This window comes from Aythya ferina (genome assembly GCF_964211825.1).
Source record: "Aythya ferina genome assembly, chromosome: 10".
Classification (NCBI taxonomy): Eukaryota; Metazoa; Chordata; class Aves; order Anseriformes; family Anatidae; genus Aythya; species Aythya ferina.
Window position 1 is genome coordinate 19005139 of NC_140306.1, and position 27274 is coordinate 19032412.

Genomic DNA, 27274 nt, shown 5'->3' on the forward strand with positions numbered 1-27274 from the left:
CTTTCCCCGTCCAAACGGGCAGCAGTCGGCGAGGGGAAAGCCCCCGGCCAGGGGAAGGGTTTGGGGGCGCTGAGCGGGCTCCTCTCCTCCTTCAGGGCGCGGCTTTCGCTGCCCCGAGCCCCGGCCGACGAGCAGACGGCTGCCGGGATGCCCCAAGTGCAGAAGAGAGCAAAGGGAGGCTCCAAACGCTCCGCGTTTATAGAAAATAAAGATCGGGAGAGCTCCTGAACAGGGCAGAGGTATTGATAGGTTCTGAAACTAATGACGTACGTGCGTAAAAAAATGCTAAAAAGTGGGTAACTGTCGAAATAATTTGTATTTCTAACAGTTCGATAGACCCTTTGCTTGGTGAGAGCAAAATAAACTCTTCTTTCTTTCCTTTTAAGGAAAAAAGGTGATTCCCTTCTAGCAGATGGAAAACGAAGTGCACACAATTTGGGGCCTGCAGAAACGTCCCTTTCGTCCCCAAACCCCGCCGAGCTCCGAGGTGATGCTGCTCGGGGCAGCGCGGCTCCGAGGGGCCGTGTGAGCGGCGGGGCCGGGCGCAGGGTGCAAAACCCCGTGTGTAAGAGCGCAGGGAGTTAGGCGATTTCGGTCCTTTCAAGAATCACTGATAAAAATAAAATAAAGCACCGCCCGATGTCCTCGTAGCAGCAGGATTTGCTCCGCAGCGGATTTCTGCCGCTCGGTAGCGACGTCCCGCAGGCTGCGCCCTGGGCAAAGCAGGGAGGTGCGGGGCTGGCGCTGAGCTGCGGGGCGCAGCGCGTCCAGCCCGCAGGGCGCTGAGGGAAGGGCAGCGAGGTGCGGCACGGGGACGGGTGCTCGGCGGTGTGTGCTGTGTGTGCCGCTCCCGGAGGGGAGGCTGGTTCAGGCTGCTGTGGATGTGTCCGCTCGCTTGAATGGGCCCCAAATTCTCCCCAGTTTACGCGTAAATTATTCTTCTCGTTATTCACCAGCGGCCTCTTTTGCCTTGGCCGTTAGAAATCGGTACCTTGGCGTGAGAGTAGCTCCTGCTCTAAATAAAGACGGACAAAATACAGACAGACGGACGAGTGGCCGCGGAGGGAACCGGGCGGGTCCCGTCCCGGTGCGCTGGGCTCCGCCGAGCTCGGAGGGCGGCCCGGGGGGTCGGTGCCGGTCGGTCCCGTCCCGTCCCTGCCCGCAGGGGACACGGCAGCGGCAGCCGGGGCCCTAAGGAGGGCAGGGACAGCGGCTTTCGGCGTTTGCGAGGAACGAGGGGCACGGCTGTGAGCTGAAGGGACGCGGGGCAAGCAGCAAACCCAAGCGGAGCCGCCTGGTACAAGTGGCAGCGAGGGTATGGGACAGGTTACCTCGGGAAGCCCTAAAAGCACCGAGCAGAAACGAATTCAAGAAGCACCTGGCTTTGGGCGCATGCAATGAAAGGCGGAGGAAGGACGTGGCGGGGGCATTTTGGCCGCGGCCCCAGGACCGCGGGGAAACCCTCCCAACCTCTCCCCTTGCTCGCCGAGCGACCCCGCGGGGCCAGCCCGGGGGTCCCGGCAGCCCCGAGCCCCCCGAGCGCGCTGCGGGCGTCGGGGCCGGCCCCGGGTCGCCTCGGGCTCCGCGGCTGGGGGGGGGGGGGGAAGAGGCGGCGGCTCCTCCTCCGCTCAGCCCCGGGGGGAGCCGGCCCGGGGGGGCGGGCAGGTGGCGGGGCGGCGCCCGGGGGCTGCCCCGGGGCCGGGGGCCGGGGGTCGGGGGGTCGGGGCCGCGCTGGAAGGGCCCGGCGCTTGTTTGGGTGTCTGCTGTCCCGCGGCGGGCAGGCAGAACCGTGGGTAATTTGCTTTCTATGGCAGGGGATCAAATGCTCTGCCCTAACCTCTCGCTTCCAGGTACTCGCCCGCCCCGGCCCCTTCCTTCCTCCGCGGCCCCTCCCGCGCCCTCCCCCGCCGCGCCGCCAGCCCCGCCGGGCCGGGCGCTATATAGGCGGCTGCCCCGCGGCCCGGGGCGGAGAAACGCTGCCCGGTGCCGCGCCCCGGTGCAGGCAGCGCTCGCGGCCCGGTGCCGAGCCGTTCGAGCTGGGGGGGCCGAGCCGAGCCCTGCCCGGGGGTAGGGGTAGGGGTAGGGGCAGGGGCAGGGACAGGGACAGGGCGGGGGGCGGCGGCGGGGCGATGGGCAGAGCCCCCCCTGCCCGGCTCCCAGCGGCGCCGGCCGGGGGGCTGCGCTAGGGCGGCCCGGCAGAGCCTCGGCCCCGCGGCCGGGGCTCGCCCCCCCCCTCCCCGGGGGCGGCGAGGATGCAGCACCCGCTGGAGCTGGGGGCCGCGCACTACTTCCCGGCCGAAGCCTTCCCCGACCACCGCTCGCACCGCTACCGCAGCTTCATGATCGAGGAGATCCTCACCGACCCCCCGGACGCCAAGGGCGCGGCGCCGGCCGGGGAGCTCCTCAAATTCGGGGTGCAGGCGCTGCTCTCGGCCCGGCCCTACCACAACCACCTAGGTACGTGCTGCCGCGGGGCCGGGCCGCCTCCGGGATCCGGGCTCCGAGCTCCGGGCACCGCGGCCCGAGGGGTCCCGGGGCCGGGGAGGGAGCAGGCTCCGGGCTGCGGCTCGCCGGGACCGCGCTGCATCGGGGCGCCGCTGGGCTCCCGGGGCTGGCGGGCAGAGCGCGGCTTCGAGCCGCTCCTCGGAAGCAAACCCCGTTAATTTGGGCAGCGAGCAGCCGCCGGGCTCCCTGCACACCGGGCAGGCTGGGGGCCGGCGCCGCGGTGTAGCGCTTGGGGCCTAAAGCGGAGCTTTGCGTGGCTGCCACTGACGGTCCCGGGCAGAGGGCGGCTGCCCCGAGGATTTGGGGATTTTGGGGGTTCGGGTGAGGTGCAAGTGCCGGGGCCCTGCGCGGCGGGCACAGCCGGGGGGCTGCGGGGAGCCCCGCGGACACGGCGTCAGCTGGAAGCCCGACGGATGGACGGACAGACAGACAGGGCGATGGATGGAAAGCGCGATCTGTCCCCTCTGTTACAGCATCTAGGACAAATGCAGAACGTTAATGACATATCTCTCTCTCTTTTTTTTTTTCATTTTTTCATTTTTTCATTTTTTCTGTTTTCTTTTTCTCTCTTTTTTTTTTTTTTTTTGGTCGTTGGTTTTTGTAAACGCGAGTGTTTCGGTGCGCTGCCAGAAGCTTTCGTTTCCAAAGCCGTCCCACCGCAGAAAGGCCGCTCTTTCACCCGTACGAACGAATGGAACGGGACCGTCCCGATTTCTTTTTTTTTTTTTTTTCCTTTTAAAAGAGAAATTGGAAACCGTCGAGCCCCACAGCCAGGGAGCAACATAGATTAGGACATGCGGAAATCTGCGTTGCTTTAAGTACCGGTTTCAAGCACCGGTCCGGCTAAAACGCAGTTCTCAGGCTGCCGGGCGGCGAGACGCGGCTTTGAGCAGCAGCGGGGTTTCTGCTGCGGCCGAGGAGGAGGAACCCGCAGTGAAGTTCCTTACAGCCCACCCGTGGGGATTGCTGCCGGGTTTTTAGGGCCGGGGGTCCGCGGGGGGCGACTCCGCACCCGGCGCGCCCGGAACCCGCTGGGGGCTGCGGGACCGGGCCGGGGCCCCCGGGCCCTGCAGGGCTCTCCCGGGGCCGAGAGGGGCCTGAGCCGCTCTGTGCCGGCCCTGGGGTGGGCTCGCAGCTCGGTGCCATCGAGGGAGCTGCCGGCCGTGCTCCCGAGCGCGTTTTCGCAGCCAAGCCGGGGGCTGTGGGTCCCGGAGGAAGATGCGATTGTTTGCGGGTTAAAATCGCGCTGCGGGGCCCGGGGGAAGATGCGATTCAGTTGTTCGGGGACTGAAATCGCGCTGAGGGGCTCCGGGCAGGGAAACCCGCGGGGGGCTGCCCGCCCGGCCCCGGCCGCACGTCGGGGGCGAAGCCGAGCTGGCGGCCGCGGCTGCGGCAGCTGCTCGGGAGCATCGGCGGGGAGCGCTTGGGAATCGTTTGGGAATCGTTTTAAAGCGTTTCCACCTGTACGCCGGGAATCACCCGGTAATCACCGGCTGCCGGCCGGAGGGCAAAGTGTGACCCCGCGTCCTCGGGGAGACGGGCGGGCTCGGGGGGGCTGCTTGCGGGCTCCCCGCGGGGTCTGCCCGGCTCTCACGGCCCCTCTCTCCCGCAGCCGTGCTGAAGGCGGAGCCGGCGGCCGTGTTCAAGTTCCCGCTGGCTCCCTTGGGCTGCTCGGGGCTGAGCTCGGCGCTGCTGGCCGCCGGCTCGGGGCTGCAGGGCGGCTCCGCCTCGCCCCATCTCCCGCTGGAGCTGCACCTCCGCGGCAAGCTGGAGCCGGGCCCCCCCGAGCCGGGCGGCAAGGCCAAGAAGGGGCGCCGCAGCCGCACCGTCTTCACCGAGCTGCAGCTCATGGGGCTTGAGAAGCGCTTCGAGAAGCAGAAATACCTCTCCACGCCCGACAGGTAGGGCAGGCCGGGCCCTCCGGAGCGGGGCAGGGCGCGGGGGGAGTTTTTGCTGGGGAGGGAGAGGAGCCGCGGGCCGGCCGGGCTGGGTCTCACCGCCTGTCTCTCTCCCGCAGAATAGACCTGGCCGAATCGCTGGGGCTCAGCCAGCTCCAGGTGAAAACCTGGTACCAGAACAGGCGCATGAAATGGAAGAAAATAGTAAGTGCCCGCCTCTGACCCTTCTGCGCGCCCCGCCGCGGTACGGGGGCAGCTCTGCCGCCTCGGCCTTCTGCATGCCCAGGGCAAAAATGCATGCGACGGGGGGAAAAATAAGTTCTATTCTAATATTTAAACTGATATATTTGTGTGCCCGCGGTCTGTGAGGCCAGCATCGCCCGGCCCGGGCCCCCCTGGTTTTGCTGCCGCCCCCATCGGGCTGCTCGGCTCGGCTCGGCGCGGGGCCGCGGGAGGCTTCTCCCGAGCGGGGCCGCCCGAGAACCGCTTTTACTCGGCTGTCGCCCCGTGTGCTCCCTCCCCGCCTCGCAGGTGCTGCAGGGGGGCGGCCTGGAGTCCCCCACCAAACCCAAGGGCCGCCCCAAGAAGAACTCCATCCCCAGCAGCGAGCAGCTCTCGGAGCAGGAACGAGCCCGGGACGCCGAGAAGCCGCCCGAGAACCTGGGCTCGCCGGCTGAGGTCAGCCAGGAAGAGTGACCGGCACGGCCCGGCCCCACCGCCGCCGGCCCCGAGCCGCTCCGCCCGGCCGGGAGCGCGGCCACCGAGCGCCGCCGCCGCCGCCCCGGGCCGGGGTCCCCGGGAGGAGCCACCGGCCCCGCACCTCCCCGCTCCGCCGGCAGCGACCCAGGGGGAAGAGGGCTGGAAGGGGGAAACCAAGCGGTTCGTGGACTGCTGTCGCCTTCGGTTTCCGACGAATCCAGCGTTTGGCCCGGCCGCGTCCCTGGCCCCAGCCCCGCCGCTCCTCTCCGCGCCCGCGGGGCGCTGCGCCCCGGCCCCCGCTGTGCGACGGCCCCGAGGGGCCAGGAGGAGGACACTGGACCCCACCTTCACGTCCGCTCGCTGTCTGAAACCCTGTGGTGCCCCTAGTTACTCGAAAACTGCATTTTACGATCAGTTTTATTAATGCGAAGATATTTACTTTATTTCAATAAAGTATTTTATGAACTATTGCTCTGAGTAGCGTCATGCTTTTCCTATTTTTTTCCTATTTTTTTCTATTATTTTTTTTTTCTTTCCCTCGGCAGCAGTTAATCTGTCTGAGATTCAGACGCGAGGCCCGAGGCCGCCTGTCCCGGTCGGGGGCAGCACCCCCGGGTTTGCTGGAGCGCAGCGGGGCAGGAGCGAGGCGATGCTTTCGCACTGTACAAACAGGGAGCGAAGTGCTGCTGGTTGGAGCGGCTTTGGGGCTCGGCACGCCGGGTACGGGACCCTCTCGGCTCCCCAGCCCCGGCTCCTTGCCCGCCTCTGCCTCGGGTCACGGCCCCTTTCCCGAGGCTCTTTGCTAATTGCGGCGACGTAGCAAGAAACGGTGGCTTTTTTTTTTTTTTTTTCGGTCTTCGCTGTACTTTTTCCATTGAGGTATCAAATTATAGAGCATCTACAGAGACGTGCAATTATCATCATCGTGCAAAAAAAAAAAAAAAAAAAAAAAAAAGAAAGAAAAATAAAAGAAAAAAAAAGGCCCACCAAAACCCAGAAGCGCCGCAGGAAGCGGTGAGAGGCGGCGGGGAGGGAAGAGGGAGCAGGACGGGGGCAGCGGAGCCCGGCTGCGGAGCTGAGCCCCAGCGGCGGGGTGCTAATTGGCCGGGCCTCCCAATTAATTAAAGGCGGTGATTAATGCAAGGCTGCTGAAGGGAGGTCCTGCAGCGGGTGCAGGGTACAGTCGCTGCCTCTCGTCCCGTCGGGGGCCGGGCTGAGCCCTTCCCAGGCTGTGCCCCGGGGCAGCGGGGAGGGCCGCTTCCGCGGCGGTGGCGGCCGGGTCCCCAGTGCCGTGCCGTGCCGTGCCGGTGCCAGCGGGTCCGTGCCGGGTAAACGAGCCCGCACCGAGCTCCAACTTTCGGTAATGCCGCCGTTTCTCGTTAAACGGCACGACGGTGGGGCAGGAGCGGTGCTGAGGGCATCGAAGTGCCGTAAAAAGCCCTAAACAGCCCTAAAAAAATAAAAGCAGCCCTGGGTCCCTCTCGGCCGGTTCTCCGCTGCGGCCCGGCTCGGTGGGGGCCGAGGGCGGCTCCTGCTCGCGGAGCCGTGCCCTGGGTTAAATAAACCCGGGATGAGCGATGGAGTGTTTGTAAGCACGGGACGCGGCCCGTGCCGAGCAAACAGGAAGCCAGCTCATATTCTTATGCTAAAATGACTTCTGGATTTAAACAAACAAATAGTTCGAGCTGTTTTATTTAACCTGGGGATGGGGATTAGGGCTGGGCAGGGCGAGCACGGCGGTTTCGAGGAGGGCTGCCCGCCGAGGGGCCGGCCGGCGCGGAGCTTGGGCTTTGTCCCCCGCGGCTTTCGGCTCCCGGCGGTTGGCTCTGGCCGCCCCACAGCGCTTGGAAGGAGCAGCCGCTCTTAATTAGGAGGTAGATTCGCGGGTGCGTTTACCTAAATTACCGGGATGACGAGCGGTGTTGAGCAGAGCTTCGGAAGCGGCTGGGGTCAGTTTATTGCTGTTACAGCCGCGATGCAACCTCCGTACCGTAATAACCTCCCTACCGTAGTCCCTAAGCAAACCCACGGACAGCGAGATTTTCTTTCCCCATCTGAGTAAGTGGCGCACAAGTGATTGTTTTTCACAGACCATGAATGAGAAAACGTATTTTACTCTTCCCTTGCAGACAAGGCGGAGGGAAGGCAGGAGCGGCTCCCTGGCGGGGCCGCGGCCCTTCCCGGGGCTCCCGGGGCTGGGCTCGCCTCGGCCGCCGCCGCCCGGCTCCGGTGCCCTCTGGTGCCCGCCGGCTCCGGGGGTCTCCCCCCGGGGGTCTCGCAGCGGTTCCTCCGCGGAACCCTGGGGATGCCTCTCTCTCCCTTTCCGGTGGACCACGACACGAAAAGCCTCGGCGGAGCCGGTAGCAGATGCCCGGGAGCCGCCTCCTGCGAGGAACGGAGGCGCCCGCAGCCCCCCAGCCTCAGCCCCCCGGGCAGGGCTCGGCCGGGCGGCCCCGGGATGCGCTCACCGTGTTTGTAAGCAAAGGGCGAGGAGGATTTTGGATACATAAACACGGTGTGAATGAAAACCTTGTATCTCCAGCGCCGTGCTGTGACCTCGACATTAACGGGCTCCATGTTTGGAGCCGCTTGACGATAAACGTTTTTTTTTTTTTAGTAGTAACGACTTTAATTACAAACTTTCCTTTTGGAAGGAGCTGCTCACACCACGGGTTATGTGTGTGCTGACTGACTGCCCCCAGGGCATCTGCACCGATGCGAAAAAAAAAAAAAAATCCTCTTAATCACACGACAAGTCAGAAGAAAACGAAAATATGCTTGATTTTTTTTTTTTTTTCCTTGTAAAATACTTATTTAGTTCGGTGTGGGTTCTTGCTCTCTTGATGAGTTCCCCCGTTGTCTCGGTCAAGGCCCGGCCTGGCGGGTGCCGCCTCCCCTCGCACAGAGCCCGGGGACACCGCTGCGCGATGGCCATTGGGGCTCGGGGCTCGCCCCGGTGACGCCGGCCGGCGGGTGAGCGGCCGGGAGGAGAGCACAGCGAGCCTCGGCAGCACGCTGCTTTGGTGCTAACATATCGATTTTCAGCTCGGTGCAATCGTTTTTCTTTTTTTTTTTTTCCTTTTCGATTGCCTCCTGCAGCACGGGTACCCGCGTTCGCGGCGCTTCAACAGCAGAGCCGTGTGTGCGGGGACCTGCAGCGCTGTCCGACGGCAGCCCTGGAGAAATTGGGGACGAATTTGTCCGGAGCTGGGGCCACCTGGAGCCGAGGGGGACGACGATCTCCCCCCATCGAGGCACCTCGCAGCGCTGCCCCTGCCCTGCGCCGTGTGCCCGTGGCCGGCCAAGGGCAGGCGGGGCTCGCCCCCCGATGTTCCTTCTCGTCCCCGTGTCAAAAAACTCTATTTTTGTAGCACATTTATTCTGGCATAAACGCATCCGCGCTTGGGAGCTCTGCCGTTCGAATTACAGCCGCAGAGGTAACGCGCGGCTGTTTTCTGTGTAAGCAGAGCAGAAGGGGGTGGGTTGAAGGCTGGGAAAGCCCCATCGAAAGTGGGCTCTTCCTGTGTTTCAGTGCTCATCCCGTCCCAGTCAATGGGCTAACGGTGTGATGGTTTCCTTAACAAAAGGCCGTTTGGGTGCGTTTCCAACTCAAACATCCTAAACTCGCTTTTCCCGAAGCATCTCGGGGAAACTCGAGGCAGGTCCTGCTCTTGCAGCAAAGCCCGCCCAAAAACAGCCCCGCGGAGCCGCGGCGCTTTGAGACTCCTGACGTTACTCCGGTTTTACACCGAGGTGAAAGTTTACTGACGTTGCTCCGATTTTACCCCGGGTACCGCTTTTAGCCCGGGGGGACCCCCGGGGGCAAGAAGATGCTGCGCCCCGGGCATCGTCGAGACGGGTGTGAGGGCAGCGTTTGGGACAAAAATGTAACGAAGACATCAGCTCGAGTTAGGTCAAGCTGCAAATCGTTAACCGGCAGGCGAGGTGTGGCTGTTAGAGGTCTGACTCGGTCCAAGTGGTTGGCCCGAGGTCGTGGCAGTGCTTGCTGCCGTGGTGATGATGAAGATGATGGTGATGCGTGAAGGCGAGCAGCGAGGCCCGCAGCAGCAGCGTGTGGATGGAGGGAGGCAGCGCCGGGGCTCGGCGAGCATCCTGCCAGGGCCCTGGGGCTGCCAGCTCCGCTTGGCCAGGCCTTCCCCTCACATCCATCGGGAACGTGCAGAGCTCAGGCTCCGGCTGTGTTCGGGACGGATCCTTCGGTGGAGTTAGCGATGGCCGTTGTGTCAGCAGCCAGGGGCTTCGTGGCGTAATGAACAAATCCGTGCGAGTAAGCCCTCAGCCACGCAAACCCGTGTTGATGGAAAAAAGACCAAGTCGCAGCCCTGGATGGTTTCATCAGTTTACAAACACAGTCCATTACAACATGATTATGTACAAAATGGGTTCTCTCCATGCAAGATCCTCGTATCCATTGTTTATGTTGCACCTATATTAACAAACCACAAAACAAGCTTGTAGCATCTCTAAAACAGATTTCTTTTACTTTCTTTCCTCTCTCTCTCTCTCTCTTTTTTTTTTTTTTTTTTTTTTTTTTTTTTTTTTTTAGGCTGGGGATGTGGAAACTTTTCTGGATTGAAATGGCATGTAAGTTCAAAAAATATACGTAAGAAGACTGATTTGTGTCTAAAGCTTGAGTATTAGCTAGAATTAAAACATTTAATTTTTTTCAACACATTTTTTTTTCTTTCCAGATAATTAATTCAAAGAGTGTGAGGTGGTGTAAATTCAGTCTCTGAGCATGTACTGAAGTTGGTGAATTATATTTAAGTAGAGGGTACTGCTCAAGGAGGAAACCCTGAGCTAGTGTTGTAAAGAGTGCCTGCTGAGTTCAAGTACAGATAGCCTCAAAACATTACATCCTCTTCATTCATACTCAAAAATTACTCAAGCATGACTTGCAGTGAAAAAAAAAATGCAAAAAGACATTAATTTATGACAAGTGTTCCCAGCCTGTTTCATAACTGATAGCCTGATAACCTTCTTGTGCAGAGTCCCTCAACCTCAGAGACAGTCCACGAGGATGAAGAAAATCAAGAGGGAACAGAGCTGTGAAGAGAACAGGCAGATGTGCGGTGGTTATTCATACACTGAGAACTGCGTGTGTGACAAGAACTTTGATGCTTTTCCAAAAACACGATATTGCAATAATTAGGAGAGTCACCCAAACCCTTCTCCAGGCATTCTTACATGAATTACAGAATTGCTCTCCAACTCCTAAACTTGCACTTTATGTAGTATGAATGTTGTATCATTTATACGTGCATAAATTTATGTATGGAAGTTTATGTAACCAAAATGCTGTTCTAACTGGCTGACAAGGAAATTACCCCCAAAATACAATTTTTTCACCGCAGTAAGTTCCGTGAGTGCAAAGCTGGCTGTTCAGTTGGAACTAACAGGCTTTTCCTTCTCTCCTGCTCCACTGACTGCTAGGTCTTGGAGCGATTCCACCTGATCAGATGCTGATATAGGCATATTTTGTGAGGTATTTACTGAAGATTAACCATAAGCATTTAAGAATTTAACATAAGCCCCAAGTAATTTTGAATGCTGCATTTGTGTATTTTGTTGAAATACAGAGGTGAATAGCACCTTGTCTGGATTAAAATAACTTTTATTAGATGTCTAAAAATAATAATTTGCATATATTGTACTTTACTCCTTTCTGTCAACATGAGGGTTGGGTTACTGACCAGTCCCATTTCTCAAGCAGGTGTTTTCCAGGGGCTGTTCAGCCCATGCAAAGTGCTGGATTTTCTACCAGTCCCTGAAGGTGTTCAGATGCTTCTGCTGCTGTTCAGCCCCCTCTGTCTCTGTCTCTTTGAGGCAAATTACTGCCAGAGCTGAAGTTTAAAGGCCACTGTAAGGTGTTTGTTTGTTTGTTTGTTTGTTTACTTCTACGGTATGCTGTGAATTTTCCCTGTTGATGGGTGTGAAAGTATTTCATATTTTGTGCTATTAAATGTATACGTCACAGAGCGCTGCTTGTTTCCTGGTTGGATGAATTAATTGCTGGATAAATGTACGGACCATGTATTTTAGAACTGAACATACCATGCTAAGCTCCGTGGTTATTTGAAATTAAAATTAATTATTTGCTAGTATTTGTACTATTAAAGTACAAGTGCTCAAATATTTGCAGAAAGCAAATGTGAAGCAGCTGTAAATATGTCTGAATTTGCATCTGAATTTTAATGAATATTTGCCAGTTTTTTGGTTAGTCTGCAATGTGTGTGTGTATGGGACAGAAAGCTTGTAAATTCCAGTGCTTTACACTTACCAGTGTGCAAACTGCAGCTAAGCCCGCTGGATTTAACTTTTATATCCTCAGTTTAAATGGAAAAATACAGACCAGTTTGAAAAAAACAAAAACCCTTAAAAAATACATAGAACATCAGAAACTTTAGATAAACACATAAATTAGTGGTCTGTAGCCTTCACTGGCTTGTGGGTAAAAACTAAGTAGTATGGAGTTAACTCTTTCATATCCAGTAAGAACACCCCAAAGACTGAATGAGGAATGTGCTGCCCAGGATCCCCAGTCCAGGGAGGAGTTCTGTAGGTCCAGATGGTTCCCTTTGGTTGCAAAGAACTGATTCCCTGCATGCAAGTTAGGGAATTTGTAACAGTTTTCATTAAACTTTGTCATAGCCAAATATTGTATTTCCAGCACTGCCTGGGAGAATCTTGACCTGGATGGGAAAGGAGGAGCATAGCAAGTTTAACAGGCAGTGTGGGACCTCCTTGCAGAAGTGATCAGATCGTGCTGGGTTTGTAGTGCTGCTGGACTAGGGGTGGGCACACTATTGTGTCATGGTGACAGTGACGAATTTCAAAGAGAAAAGTAACCGTTTAATCAACCTAACTGTTTTCTCTCTTTGCCAAAGGAATGAGAATTGTTCAGAGTGGACAGAGAGCTGTGCTCAGAAGCTGTGTAAGAAAGCTGGTCGTACTGAGAGAGATGAGGAGCAGGAGTCAGGAAGGAGTATCTGGTTTCAAGACAAACTCTTGGGACTGCTGGATGATGCACTCCAGAGACAGTGTGTGGCATTGGTCGGTCACCTTTCAGCATCCTTGATACAGATAATTTCTGTTTTGTTTTGCTGTAGCCTTAACCCTAATGGAATAGGAAATGTCCGGATAACAAAAGTTGTACGTGTTTCCATAAGGGTCTTACATCTGTTTTCTTAAAGCTTAAAATCCAAACAAAAAAGTTACTCTTATATTGCTGCTCTGGATTGCCAGAACTACTTTTTGTTTTCACTTTCTGTTTTTGCTATTTTTTACACTGCAAAAGTAGCCCAAGGAATCCAGAAGCTGATGGACCCGCTGAGCAGGCATTGTACAAGCAGCCTTGTATGCTGCCACTGAGCTTTTGGGTGTCCAAAAATTCTGGACATATGGCCAGAAAAGCTGTAGATGAAGTGTAAGAGTGATGGTTTGCTGCCAAGAGCAGTAGCATTGGCAAGTATGTTTGTGGCATTCACGCGGTCAGAAAGTCATACCAACTGTCTCCTCCCCAGACTCACAAATTCCTCTTCTCAAAAAGGGTCATGTTTTCTGTTTTCCAGGCCTCTAAACACATAAAAGACATTTGCTTGTTTTCTTGCATCACATGATTCTGTAAGTGGTGTTTCATATGCTTATATATATACATGCAGTTTTTAACTCACCGTGCTTTCCTTTTACCCGTTGCTCTTTATTCCTCCAGCAGATCCCTTTTGGTTATGTTGTATGGTGGATTGTTTTTTTTTTTTTTTTTTTTTTTTTTTTTTATTTTTTTAAAGAAAAGTGAATTATTATTTCATCAGATTATTTTTATTATTATTATTATTATTTTTCAGAACGAAAAGCAGATTGTCATAAAGGTAATGAGATCTTTGTGGTTTGCTGTGAGCTTCTTGTAACCTATTGGATCTTGTTTAACAGATATGCAGAGGAATTGCTACACATGGAAATGCTGCTCAGAAACATCTGTGAGGAGCTGGGGGGGAAGCCTCTGTAGCAGAAGTATTGTCTGACTTCTCTTTATTAAAGCAGCCCCAGTGTCATTTAGGGTACGTTCATACCATGGCAGTACTTAGGAGTTCCAGACACAGACCAGCACCTACTCTTTTGGGTGTTGCAGGGTCAGGAGTGTACTGCCATCCTGTTCTGTTCTCTGTTTTTGTGTTGCAATCGTTATTTTTTACAAAGGGATTTATAAAAGCAACTGACATCCTGACAGAACTAAGAAAGTTTTAAAATACGATGGTTTCTCTAAAGTAACCATATTGGGATGTGATCTCTTTGTTGGTTCTGGGAAAAAAAAAAAAAAAAAAAGTTAGGAAGATAAGGTATTTCTTTGCAACTAATGTTTTGTATTCTTTACAGTCCCTCAAAGTATCTCCTATTAGAGGGGACAAACTCCAGAGATGATGGTATCCCTACATAAATTTTGAATAGTTATGTTTGGACTGGTTAAGAAAATACTACCTTTATAGTTAGAGAGCCCATAATTGGTGGAACCCAAAATTGGGCCAAAGGCTTTGGCACATATTTGTGTTTTCTGTCCTTTAAAAAATATATATATATCTGTTTTCTTAGGCTAGGTTATATACAGTCTGCAAGAATTCTCTTCTTTGACCTTACGTTTACATATCTCGCATTTTCCAGGTGCGTTTTCCCTGATGATATTTTTATTAGTGTATTCGTGGTAAATGTGTCCTTGAGTGTCCCACAGATTCTGTCCAACATACATTCTGTTATTACATTAAATGCAGATGAAAGTTTCAAGGCAAAGTGTAATTTCCAATGCTGAAAATTTTATAAATGGAGCTGCTGTACCTGGGAGATGCAAGATCCATATACATGTATGCACTGCTTTTACGAAGACACTTAGGTAGTGGATAGAGGGTAAGAAATAATGATTGCTCTAGAATGGCATGAATGTAGGTTCCGTCTTGTTTGTTCCTGCACTGCCCAAATTCTTCATCTGCATGACTGAATCTTAGTTGTTATATTCAGATCCCTCTAGTTCCTGTTAGACTGCACCTGTAAGAGCTGACATTTAATGGTTTTAAAAATTAGAAGATGAGTAATGAGATAACTTCAATTATTTCATTCAGTTATTTATACTGCAGTTTATGCTATTCTCTCATTCACTTCTGTCTTTAATTATATCCGCATGTGTGAAGCAACCAAATTTTGGTGCCCTCACACTCATGATTTCTCTGTCAAGACAATATTTACCCATAGAGAAGGGTGACAACGAGCTGAATTTCCTAAGGACCTGAAGACTGATGTATTGGTTCAGTTTTGTGTCCTACATTTGATAGCAGTCAGTCGTATGCCTAGAGAAAGGCATAAAAAGAGGTAAGCAAATAGTAACTCTACAGGCATTTGTTGCTCAAGGTTTTTCTGAGCTGAAAGTGGATACTCATATTATCCTATAGTAGACATTTGTTATATTTATTTGTCATTTTCACCTGAATAGGCCTTGGTATAGGGCAGGTTGTCTTGCAACACGTTTTTATTTATTGTTTTATACATGCAATATTCAAAGAACTACTTCCTGTTGCTTGCTTTTTTAACTTGCCACTTGATAATTTTATTTGGTACATTTTGTTCATGTTCTGACAAAGTTAACAACCTCGTTTCTTTTTCTCCGTGCAAGTCTTTGTTCTGTGGAACTCTGTCATAATTTTCCCCAGCCTCCTTCTGCCTTCCCTGCATCTCAGTCATACCAGTGAGTTTGTACTGAGTCTTGTCACTATCCTTGGTCTATGATGTGGTGGTCTTAATTTCTAGCTAAAGAGTATCACTGATTACGCAGGAATGTACAGTGCTTCTTAAAGTAACAAAAATTGCTAGCATGGAACATTCAGGCTTGTGTGTCTCCACATGTATTATCAAGAGTTTTTTCAGAGTTCTGGCTGTAAATTCATGTCAGTCTGTGGTATCTTAAATCCCCTATATCAGTGTCCTTGGAGTGAAACCCAGTCCTTGTCAGAGTAATCCCTGCTCATGTAATCATGTTGCCCTCTGTTGGTTAGCTTTGATTCAGAATGTTCTCGGGCTTGCTAATTACCAGAGGTCTTCTTACTTAAATTCCTGTGGAAGAGGCCTAAATGTTTTACTCTGCAAGGCTCTGGTTTGTGTGCCAGCTGCATGGTGTATCTACACTTTACAGAGGAAAGGGTGGAAGCCTCTTCGTAAGTTGTTGTTGCAACCATGTTCATTTACAAGGCTGTTTTTGATTTCACTTAATGAATGTACATTTTAAGAGCTGGAATTCATTGATGTCAAGGTCAGTTATTGAAAAGTTTGTGTTGACTTTTTAAGGAATTCGACTGAAAACAACTAGAATGAGAATTTTTTTCCTATGTGTCTAATGTTTCTGTCCCAGTAGATTCCCAACGAATTCACAAAGATGTTTGGTAAAGTCAGATGGCACAAAAAAGCCAAAAGGGAGGCAAGAATGCAAAAAGAAAGTTTATTACATAGGGAAATACAAAAACTCTCCCTTTAGCTGCTGGAAAATGGTTTTATTTTAAACCTAGCTAATAGATGAATTAAAAGGCTGGTGAGGAGGAAAGATGGGAAATTTTGGCAGAGGAGACTATTTTTCTTGTTGAATGATTAATCTGGAACTGCTCTGAGTGATAATGGACTTCTGGGATGAAGCGGTATCCTGTGCTCTTTGCATATATTCTGGCTGCAACTAGGTAATGTGTTTGGGTGTATTTTCTCTTAAGATGTAGCTGAGGATCAAAGTTTAGGAAGTAAGGCTGGCAGAGCTGGGGATAGGTTTCTGCTATTGAGGGGTAAACTGGAACACTAGTCAGCATGTTGCAGCAACTTGCATACAAATTCTTTCACATCTTTGCACCTAAATAGAGTATGAACGTGATTGATGCTCATTTCCTTTATTTTATAAAGTGTTTGAGATCTGTGGTTGGAAAAACAAGCACATAGGTGTTAACTATTGCTATTGATAGAAATGAGTTTAAGATGGCACAGCTGAAAGTATTTCCTGTACTTTTTCTGGGATGTACTGTGGATTAGACTCTAAGTGTAAAAGCAAGAGATGTGTTCCAGTTGACACCAATACTTTACGTATTATAATGACTTGTTTAGAGATATTACTTGATGGCTTTTACTAGGAATGTATATGCAGGTAATACAGCTGAATATTTGAAAATAGTAAAATAACTAAATAAATAAAAGTAAAAAAAAATATATATATATATATATATTTATATATAAATAAGAAAATCCTGAAAAAAAATTAGCAAAATCTTAACCAAAATTTTAAGCTTACGAAATGAAGATGACGTGGTCTCTTGCCACATGTATTTATGAAACAACCCATAAGGATTGCTTTCTTTTTTTTTTTTAATCAGGTAGTTTATTATCACCCTTGAAGTTCATTTCAGTTTTGTCATGGGTTTAATGATGTGAAAATTTTACCTGCCAGATCCTAACACAAAAATCATAGCCCTTTTCCAAAATAAATGTTGTTTCTTTTCAAAGTAGCAGGACAAACAAAATACTTTGGAACGAGAAGTGAAAAAATAACATATATGGACAGTTTTAATTTTCTTGCTTGTGCATTATATATGCTTTTCCTATTAGTTTACCCAGACTTTCCATGTATACTCATGCACACACACAAAATGTTTTTAAAACAGCCATATGACAACAGCAACCGGGGACCCTGAAAACTATTTTAATTCTTAAATTGTTTTAAGCAGTATTTATTGGAAGTTAAAATCAAGGTAGAAGCAGTGTAATTCTCCCAGCAGTCTAAGAGGTAAACTAAGAATGTTTTATTTAGCAACATGTGCGTATTTATTTTTACTTGGTATGAACATGTTTCAGCGTGTTAATGTGTGGTGTGAGAATTTTTCAGAGTCATATCTATGGATCTCTGCATATTTATACATTACCCAAGATGTCTTATTCTCTTGGTAAAACTTTACTTGCCAGATACGAAGCTGTTTGGAGACTATTTCTGTAATAGATGAGGCATCGAGCCTGTTCAAACAAGCATACCTCCTGTCCTTGGTAAGCCACACTACCTCAGCAGATATTTGGAAAAGTCAAAGGCTAGCTTCCTTCATATTAGAAAGAGGAAAGACATCTGGTTTTCTATTGCTTTTCAGATGTTTCTTTGTTTTTATTAATGCCTAATACATGAGTGGCCAAAAATTGAAGTTTACTGGATTAATGCAGATGCTAAAGCAAAAATAGTTCCTGTTTTGCATCTGAAGATTTCGATTTGGGGTCACTTATGGGTGGAAGTACAGCTACTTTTTAATCATGTACAATAGAACTACTCAGTGGCTTATAGTGTGGGCTAATGTGGACACGATATATACTAAAATTGCAGGGAGAATTTTTGACAGTACAAACTAACCTGGAGGTTGAAATGTATGACAGGGCCAAGTAATCCTAATATAGAAGGTGTTAGAAGTGTGGGCTTGTTCAGCAGTCCATCTGTAATCTGTACGCGAAAACCTTACCTGAAGGGAGCTTGCTCCCATGTATCTCTGATCACAGACTGGCTTTATCTTTACAGAGCTTGTACAGTAAGACCTGGGTTTGTGACATAGAATGGTTTGGGTTGGAAGGGACCTTAAAGATCATCTAATTCAAGCCCCCCTGCCACAGGCAGGGACACCTACCACTCCACCAGGCATATTCCTTCTGAAAAAGTAACTTCATTTTGGGGACATCCAATATCAGTGCTGGTATGTGTGCACAGTGGCAAAACTGTTATATCAAAATAATTTAGAGTAAAAATAAATTACTACATATCCTCAGTGCAGCTGTTTTCCTTTTGAATCTTGTGGCCAATCTGCCAACATGATGTAAGCTGCAGTGGGGCAGTGGCAGAAGCTCTACGTGGGTGCCATTTTGTCACACCAGGCCTGGTGCAGGCCTGTAGGTTGCCCAGTACATCTGGAGTGACTGGGGAAGAGCTTAATCTTCCTCGTGTCCCCCCAGCAGTATAGGGGCAAGGGAGGTACTTCTAATAGCCTGCAGACCTCAGTGTTAAAGGGAGTTTTTATGGTATTGAGTACTGACAACCTTCATTTGTTAGCAGTTTCTGGCCTTGTCTAGAGAAATAATACTGCTGCTTTAAAGCTGTTAAGCCTAACCAGAACCATGGACTTGACTTTGTTTGGAGGGTAAAAGAAGTGGAAGGAAGGAGAGAAGACAGTGGTGTGCTCTCTCTTTGATTTTTTTTTTCTTTTTTATTTTTTCATGGCCTTCTTAAATTTCTAATCTGCTGTAAACCTCACATTCAGATTGAAATTTTGCAGTGCAAGGACACCCCAGAGTGGTGCTGGATATTAACATATTAAAAAAAAAAAAAAAAAAAAAAAAAAAAAAAAAGGAGAAAATAGCTCTTGACGAGTTTAAAGTGAGATTCTGGCTTGTGTTGGATCCTTGTCCTGTAAGCTTGGAGTACTCAGATCCACCTGAAGGATCAAAAGTGTCCTCAAGCCCTTAAATAGATGACTCGGAAATAGTTGAAATGTGTTTCATTTTATGGTAAGTTTAATGTTTCTAATCTCAGTGCAATTTGCAATTACAATAAATATCACAAAAAAATTAATGTGGCCACTTCAAATACAAAGGAACGACAGAGTGTAATCTGAGAAAATTTTATCAACATGCAATTTCCTTAGCAAAAACATCAATGTATCATTTCAGCATGCTGAGAAATATTTATCTTTTGGGACAGCAAAATCATTTGCAGAACGTTTTAACTGCTAAATAAATATTTTACTGGCAACTTCTGAGGCATCATAAATGCAGTCAATATAAACAAAGCAATGTGGAAACCAGCTCCAGTCTCAGTTGAAATAACTGTTGGCTAGTTCATGGCAACACAGGACTCTGGGATGCATTTGGCTGAGTCTCGGCATTTGGAAATAACTGTTTTTTTGTTTTTTTTTTTCCCTGCTATATAAGCAAGTTTGCTTGGTTTATTTAGGAGTTCTGGCAATGGAAGTAACATCAGGCTTTTAGTACTAGTGATGCAACTAGTTAGCATTTAACTGAAACCTGTCTTTTCACAGTTAAATCACTTTTTTTTTAATTGAATTCAGTGCTTATGAAAAATACTGCATCTGCAGCCTCGGAGGCTGTCTACTTGGCTGCAGAACAAGAACATCATGGCCACGCTAGCTTGAACTTCCTCATGGGCCCCTGCCAGTGTGCTTCACCTCTGACCTATAACTATGTTGTTTAACTGTCTATTTTATTCATAGTCTCTTCTCTGACTATCCAATGGAGATGACGCTATTAAGGATGGTTTCAGAAAGTTGCATCTGTCCACTGGAAATAGAAAGTTGTTTCGTAAATGCAGTTGAAGAATTGAAAATTGAAAGTTCTTTAACAGGACTTTCACTGCAGTCTTTATCCTCAAGGATTACCATTTGCATTTCCTAATGTCAAGTCTGAGAGAAAACTTTCATTTGTTGTATTGCTATTACTTAGCACTTGTCATCTTAAAGTGATAATTGCTACCTGACTAAGCTGAATCATAATTGCCTTTTTGTCAATATAGGTGCTCACTTTGATTTGTGTTATTTATGACTAATATTCAAAGGAATCATGCTCTTATTGAGTATTTATTGAAAAGTGTTTCAATATTAGAAGGACTACACATTTGTAAATGTCTGTAGCATGTCCATCTTCTGTTTAATTTCTTAAAGGATTTCTGTTGATAGAAATTAATTTCCATGCCTTAGTGTTTTCTTGTCTGTATTAATGGAATTTAATGGACATCTCTGTTAAGCAAGTAACTTCTTGGACTAGGTGTCCTTTTTCTGAGCTTAGGAAGAAGGTATTTGCCAAACCTCTTTTATATATTAATTTAACTCCTTAGATTTGTGTTTCTGATTTTCTTTTATCTATGGCAGCTCCCATAAAATAAATTTTAAAAGTAAGTTGTCTTTTTAAATAATTTAATAAAATATTTTAGGAAATGTGAATAAATAAATGTTTATTAGGTAGTTTGATATATCCTCAAATTGTCTGGACACAAGAAATGTATTACTGTGATTCAACTTGTGATAATGCTTCAAGAGTTTTGTTATCTTAAAGATTCTTAGCACATTCATCCCCTACTTCTGGGTCCATCTTTTAGTATAAGAAGTAGGAAAATAAAAAAATAAAAATAAAAAAAGAACAGGATTTTCAAGGACAAGTTAGTCATTTCACAGTGAAGTTTGGCCTTTGTGCCGTGTCAACAGCAGTGTTCTTTAAATTTTAAAATATTGTTGAAAACTGGAGGAGATGGTGTTAGAATTTGTTGAAGAGCTGCTTCCAGAGGGCCAGCATAGTTCTTGCAAGGGGTCTTAGTGATTGGCTCAAATTGTTGCCTAATGCTGTTGTTGCTTAGCAAAGCAAAATGAATGTTCCCTGCATAGATGTCCTAATTCACACATTGAATAAAATGCAGTGTGAGGTGTGAGCCTAGCTGGAAACTTATCAACTTTCTCAGGAAAAGATAAAAAATAAAAAAAATAAAAACAGGCGGAAGCTACATTATTGGCTGTGGCTGGGAATTAAAGCACATTGGCTGAGAGGTGTCAAGAAATTTGTACTGGTGCTGCCTGAATTTCATGAGTAATTAGAGGGCTTTAGTCGTCATAACTCCCAGCACCTTTTCAGGAAAGTCGTGCAAAAGGGAATATTTAAAGAAAACTTCATCATCACTTTACCTTCTTTAAACTTCAGTTTAAAGAAGGTAAAGGTATTTTCTTAGCTGTGGAGGCACGTATGCTCAGAACTGTGCTTTCCACAGGTTCCATCCAAGATAATGTGTATGATAACATTATGATGTAAATATGTTTCCTCTATGGTCTCTCATGTTCTGACAGACTTGAGTGGCATTTGGTGTATGAATTACTTCTCCACCCAAGGATATGAAGCTTCCCTAGATTACCCATCTCTGTCTGCATTTCTGCATTGCATTTCAGAGTTCACAGTTTAATTTTTTTTTTTTTTTTTTTAAATACACTTTAGTCTTTTCTCCTAAAGGATGTAATCTATATGTTTGAATGCCAGGAAGTAGAAATCAGCTAGATGACATTTCACATGTTCAGCAGACTAGGCACAGGGGTTGTGCCTGTTTTGACTCTGGCTCCATTTTATGTCTGTGTATGCACGTGTGTACGGTATAACACTGGATAACACATTTGTCTACTGTCTGAGCAAATACTTAGTTTTGAAAGCTGTGAGTTGGATTACCTCTGCCTCGTGTGTGGGACATAATCTCATACACAAGGCATTAAATGTCTGCCATTGGCTCTTGTGATTTAGATCTTTTAGTAGTATGTTTAAAGAATAAACATCTCCCACTTTTTTAGTAGCACACTTACTTAACAGTGTGAGAAGGTTCCCCCAGTGTTTGAAGCATGATTAAAAACATCAGAAGAATGCTGCATCATACAGGGAAAGATGAATGTACATTTATTTCACTTATAATGTGTCTTTCAGATGTGACTGGGAAATACATTCTTGTGTTCAAAATTGGGTATAAAAACAGAGGCAAAAGTTTATTCGGTCCAAAAATCCATTTAAATAGCCTATGTTGCTAGGGTTTCTTGGTAGTAACTGCAATTTAATCCTTGCTTAAAAGGATTTTTTTGATTAATTGAGCACACAGGAAGAAACCGACAATACCATTCCCTCACAAAAGAAACAGCTATTTTTAGGCATTTGCTTAAATTTTAGGTTGCTTTGTTCCTGTTAAATCTCAGCCTTTACTTTGGCAAAAATCCTGTTTTAAAAGCATGCTCTAAAGTTCTGGGACTTCAGCAGGACTAAGAATTATGCACGTGCTTCAGGGTTTGGCCAAATAAATTTTAAGTATGTGTTTCACAGACTTAAGGCTATCAGTGGTTTGTAGGAGATGGTCAAGATTCTTGCCTTTACAGGATTTAAGATGAGATTTAGAACTAGCTCTGCTTTAATAATGAAGGGTTGGGTAATATTAGGCTTAATGGGTAATACTAGATATTATCCAATTAATATTAGGCTTAATGAAAATTACTGTGTAGGAGATTCTAATCATTGTATCTAATTGAATGCTCTTATTGTTTCAGATAATTTGAGAGTTAATGCTGATTGTGGGTACTTGGAAAAATACTTTTATTTTCTTTAAGAAGTGTTATTTTCATGTCTTAACGGCTTAAGTTTCAACTGTTCTTTTCATACTCTTATTATTCAGCAGGACTAGGAAATAGGTACAGAAAATGAGATATTCATGTGCATACAGGTTAGCTGGTATATTATTATTACCTAGGCTTCTGAATGCAGCTTCTGGGAATTAGACTGACAGAACTTCACGTATTTTTCCCATGAAACATGCTATTTGCAAAGCTAGAGAGAATGGTGAATAATTTGCATCATTTAAAAATGATGGGTCTGTCTGCTACCAAAATGCAGAGAGCTTAAATAGGATTTAAGGGACATAAATATTGTGTCAATCTTCTGATACTGCCAGGTAATATATATATATTTTTCTTCTGTCTTTCATAATATATAAATTACTTACTGGCTGCAGCTCCCTGCAAATAGTGATATTCACGTTGGTTTTTGCACAATAGGGTCCTTAGTTTTTATGTAGCAGGGGAAGAGCAGTGTCTGCATCTGTTACGGAAGTGTGATTAGCTGATTATCTCTAAACATAGTTGAGTTACCTTTAGTTTCAAGGTTAATCAGCAGTGTAGACTGAAGCGTAATGTGGAATTGTGGGAGGAAGTTTTAAACAAGGTCTTGTCTAGCTACTAGAGTTGGCTAATTTCAGAAGTATGGGAGTAAATAATAAATGGTGCAGAACTCTGCTTCTGTGGGTAGGTTGTGTATAGCCAAGGAGTCTCCCTGCTTTATATATAGATGAGTTAATAAGCTTGTTAGAGATGATTGTGCAAATAGGACTTTGGTTTTTTTTAAAGATTTACTGAAGAAATGTTGGCCTAATTCTGAACTGTTTTCATTTTCAAGATGAAATTTTCTGAAATGAAGCAAGGGAAAAGTGGAGCCGAAGATGAAAGCCATGCAGCTGCATGGACTGAGAAGGAATGATAGGTCACCGACCATGAGAGTGGGTTGGATTAGGAGGGCTATGCAGTCAGGACTTTGGGCATCTTAAAAGCGGAACTAAAGCTTCCACCGTTTTAACATTCTTTTTACCCTTTAAATCACAGAAACATAGCATGGTACTTTATCTACCCTCCTCCTCCCTGCCCTTGATTTCTGGTAGTAATGGGAGAAGAGAAAGGTTTGTTTCATGTACTTCTTGGGATACTATTTAGTCAGCTTTAGCTACTCCTGAGGACCTATCAGACTGAGGAGATGGAAGAGAGCCTCTCAGAAATGTCCAGGTTACTTTTGTCTCATCTATTCTTCTTCTTCTCTTGGCAATGGCAACTCTAATCCCCTTGTATTACAGGCTTTAGAGTAGCTTTGTGTGCTTGTGTGCCTGTGTGTCCCATGTCAGAATTTCATACTGGCCTTCGACACCCTCTGGCTACCACCCATAAAGGAAGATAATGTTCATTTCAACTGTTATCCTTCCTTCCTGTTATGGGCACAGACAATGGCTTTTAGATCTAAATCATCTTTTCAGAATAATCCAAATTAAACTTTCACATAAAGACCAACAGTGGGACACAAGTTGAATTTCTTCTCTTTTTTATTTGTGTTACTAATTTCATGTGAGGCTGGAAATTTTTTTGAAGAGTAGGTGGGGGAGAAAATAAGAAGGTAGCCCAGAGAGCCAGCTCTTTGATTTCCCAGCAGGTGAGCTGCTGACTGTGTAGTATACACAGCTATGTCAGGGGCCTGCTTATAGCAAGATCTTTATTGTTTTCTAACTGTAACAAAAAGGAGGGAGGATTTGTTTGTATTCTTAGTTTCAAGCTCTCTGCTTATGCAGAAGAAAAGAGTCTTTGTCATCTTAATAAAATTTTACACTACTGTTAAGATTTTAAGAGCAACCGCTGAGAAAACAGAATTAAGGAAGCAAAGGGAAAGTATGGGGCACTTGTCTTTGAGGATATTATTTAGGTTGTAGACAGCCCTGGTTTTTGGCCTTGACAACAAGCAATTTGACAAAAGTTTGAGTTCCTTCCAAAATCCCTGTTGGCAGCAAAGAAAATTTGCTGATTTCTGATTTTTCAACCTGTTTTCTATGGAAACAAGACCTACAGAACACAATGTTTATCAATCTTTCTACTGCCTGCCAGTTCCAGTACCTTTTGAGAAGCTATTAGCCACTGTCAGCAAAATTTGATAGTGGCATGGAGGTCTCCAAAATACCGGGGTCTCTTAAGTTGCATGAGGATGGGTAGTGGACAGAAAAGACAATAGTGGATGGAGGCTTCTTTCCTGGTAAGGGCACTGATGTGTGCTTGAGGGCTGTCTGTTTTGTCGGCTTTCTGGTTGGGCAGTGGCCCTGTATTTATTGGTTGATTGGTCAATATGTGCCTTACTCAGATCTGTCTGTGTGACATACTCCCTCTTACCTCCTCACAGTTAGAAGGTGGGAGGAAGTTTAGGCTGCTGTGTGAGGATTTGGGGGACTTGTTGGGAGCCACCGGTTCTATTGAAACTGGGGCAAATTAGAGTTGCAGAAGAATATAGAACATAAACTCACAGGAAACCAGGCTTCATTATGTTGTTGATTGGTGGTTAAGGTTTTTTTTTAATTATTATTTTGTGTGTGTGTGTGGCAATGGAAGAATTAAAAGGAAGAGAATTTGTTTTCCCTTCTGTTTCTTTCAACCCCAGATATCCCTCCATTTCCAGTCAGAGATCAAGTTCATGGCACCATCTCTATGTATCTGTGATTGTATTTCTGAACTGCGTGACTTGGTACATGTTACCCGGTTATATTTCCTTTCGGTTATAAAACCATCAATCTTGTTTCCAAATCAGGAGCCAAGCCTCTAAGAATTGTGAAACTGCTTGAAAAGAATCACAGAGTTTAATGAAATGATAATTGCTCTGCTTGTGATTTTTATTTGGGCTGTGTTTTTAAAGCGTCTTTGTACTCTTACTGTTCACTTTGCAGTTCTGAGGGTTAAAAACTTCAGTCTCAGGTTCACTGTATAAATAACTTAAACTAAAACCAAAACCAACCAACCAACCAACAAACAAAACAAAACAAAACAAAACAAACAAAAAAAAAAAACACACACACACACAAACCCTACAACTAATTACCATGGCACTTAAAGATAACAGGCAATATTGTCTCAGTTCTTGGAGATGAGAGCTTCTTAGCTCATCTGTGGTGATGTGATGGTATTAAAAATTATAACATGAATAAATGTGATTAATCAAATTTGTGAAACTTTCTATGGTTGTATAGGATGAAAGGAAGCAAACAACTTGATTTTGGTTTTAAAATATGTCCATTATTACTTCAGTGCCATATGTAGCTCTTGACTTTCAGGGCCCTGCCAGTTTCAGGTAAAGCCTATGGTTTTACCTAAAAAGCTGATCTTGCAGGGTGATTACAATGAATAGCACTGTGAGAGGGAGTATTGGAGAACTTTTTTTGTGCTGAAGTTCATGAATCCTCTATTTCTCAAATCTGCTTCTCAAGATAGTAATACGTAACTTGTGGGAATGTTTTTTTTTTGTTTGTTTGTTTTGTTTTTTTTCTCTGATTAACATGTAAAATGCTCTGGGATTTTTAGGTAGGAAGTGCTTTAAAGTGTTACTTGCAGGTGGTGTCAAAAGTGATGGTTCCCTGATTGCTTCTGAAATTTGTATCGTAAATTGCCCAGTAAGTTCCACTTAAATACTTGGTAGAAATCTAACATAGTTCCCACCTGTTGAGGTTTGTAGAATCAGGTAGCATTAGTACCTGGTACATTTGGCTGCACAAATACTACATTTTTTATTAAAGAAATACCATGACCTGCACCTGCATCATGCTACTAAAAAATACTGGAGTAGTAGGGAGTCAACAAATGAGTCAGTTTGTGCAAGTATTAATTTAAAGCGCCCTGTGTGTCTTGACAGGTTGGTTAACTCATAATGTTTTCTGGCTGATATATTCCAAACCTTGCACTTTAAACATTGTATTTATCAACCCTTTATTAAATATACAAAACAAGATCGCTCTCGCCAAAGTCTGTCACAACCCATTTTGTTGTCACAGTGAGTTTTGGTATACGCTGAAGAATGAGAGTCCAAGCCACAAAGTCAGCTTGTTTTAGCCTCAATGGCTTTTTAAAAAGCCTGCAGCTTAAAATAATACATTATTAAGGTATTCAGACTTGTCAAAATTAATAATTAATATCACATTTATGTTCCCCACACATACACAGACTCTTTCATTCACTTCAGTTGCTACGCTGAGGCAGAGTTATTTGTGTTACAGCCAAGTGGCTGTGAATTGTGACCTTCTCACAGGGCAGAAGTGCATCTGGGGGTTTGCACTGGCAGCTCCGGGCTTCTCTCTTCTGGTTCCCTAGCATACATATGGATGTTGCTGTACAGAGGGTTATCTAGCATTAGTTTTCAGTTGCTGCTCTGTAAGCTATCTGAGTCTGTATGTGGTCTGATGGTCTAATATTAATAATATTAATTAAACTTTCAACAATTTAAGAAATTATGTTTAAAGATCCTGGGGAACTTGTTTCTTGTGATAAGGGAGTAATTTCACAGGCAATTATGGGTGTTATTCAGGCTTGTTGTAAGAAAAGGACTATTCTAATCACACACCATATCAGGTGAAGTATTGAAATTTGTTTTCTGTTAGAAGTAAAGATTGCAGAGACTGTGTCCTACCAGCAGAACTGCTGCAGTTCTGCAGTCAGTGCTCAGGGAGAACAGAGCATGACGACAGAAACCTCAGAAATAATAAAGACAAAAAATTCAGAGTAAGTTTTACCAAAGAAAGCAGAAGAATTCACTTAAATTCTACTTCTGAGATACCTGTAGGTAGCTCTTTAAAAATGACCAACCAATCACCACCACCAAAACAAACAAAAACACCCAAGACAATCAAAAAACAACAAACAAAACCAGCAAGATATAAACAGGAGGAGCTAAGTTTTGTATCAGGATGGTATTTCACACCAAACTGGTAGGATTAACAGTCAATGAAATATATGCTACATTCTTTTTTT

The 27274-nt window shown here is 46.6% G+C and overlaps 2 protein-coding genes across 3 annotated transcripts; both read left to right on the forward strand.

Moving 5' to 3' along the window:
* The first annotated feature begins 1867 nt into the window (after positions 1 to 1867).
* Positions 1868 to 5572, forward strand: BARX1 (BARX homeobox 1). The gene is made up of 4 exons (XM_084530410.1): positions 1868 to 2457; positions 4118 to 4406; positions 4523 to 4607; positions 4935 to 5572. The coding sequence occupies exons 1-4, from the start codon at positions 2253 to 2255 to the stop codon at positions 5097 to 5099; spliced, it is 744 nt and encodes a 247-aa protein (XP_084386536.1). The 5' UTR covers positions 1868 to 2252; the 3' UTR covers positions 5100 to 5572.
* Positions 5573 to 7014: 1442 nt separating this feature from the next.
* LOC311441841 (uncharacterized protein) lies at positions 7015 to 12088 on the forward strand. 2 transcript variants are annotated; one of them, XR_014696246.1, is made up of 5 exons: positions 7015 to 7160; positions 8202 to 8539; positions 9670 to 9707; positions 10113 to 10990; positions 12011 to 12088. XR_014696246.1 is itself a non-coding variant. In XM_084530414.1 (4 exons), exons 1-4 carry the CDS (start codon positions 7078 to 7080, stop codon positions 10173 to 10175), a joined length of 522 nt encoding a protein of 173 aa, XP_084386540.1. In that variant the 5' UTR covers positions 7015 to 7077; the 3' UTR covers positions 10176 to 11127. The 2 variants fall into 2 exon arrangements, 1 of the variants encoding a protein (XP_084386540.1); XM_084530414.1 differs by lacking the exon at positions 12011 to 12088 and having other exon boundaries at positions 10113 to 11127.
* The last annotated feature ends 15186 nt before the right edge of the window (positions 12089 to 27274 follow it).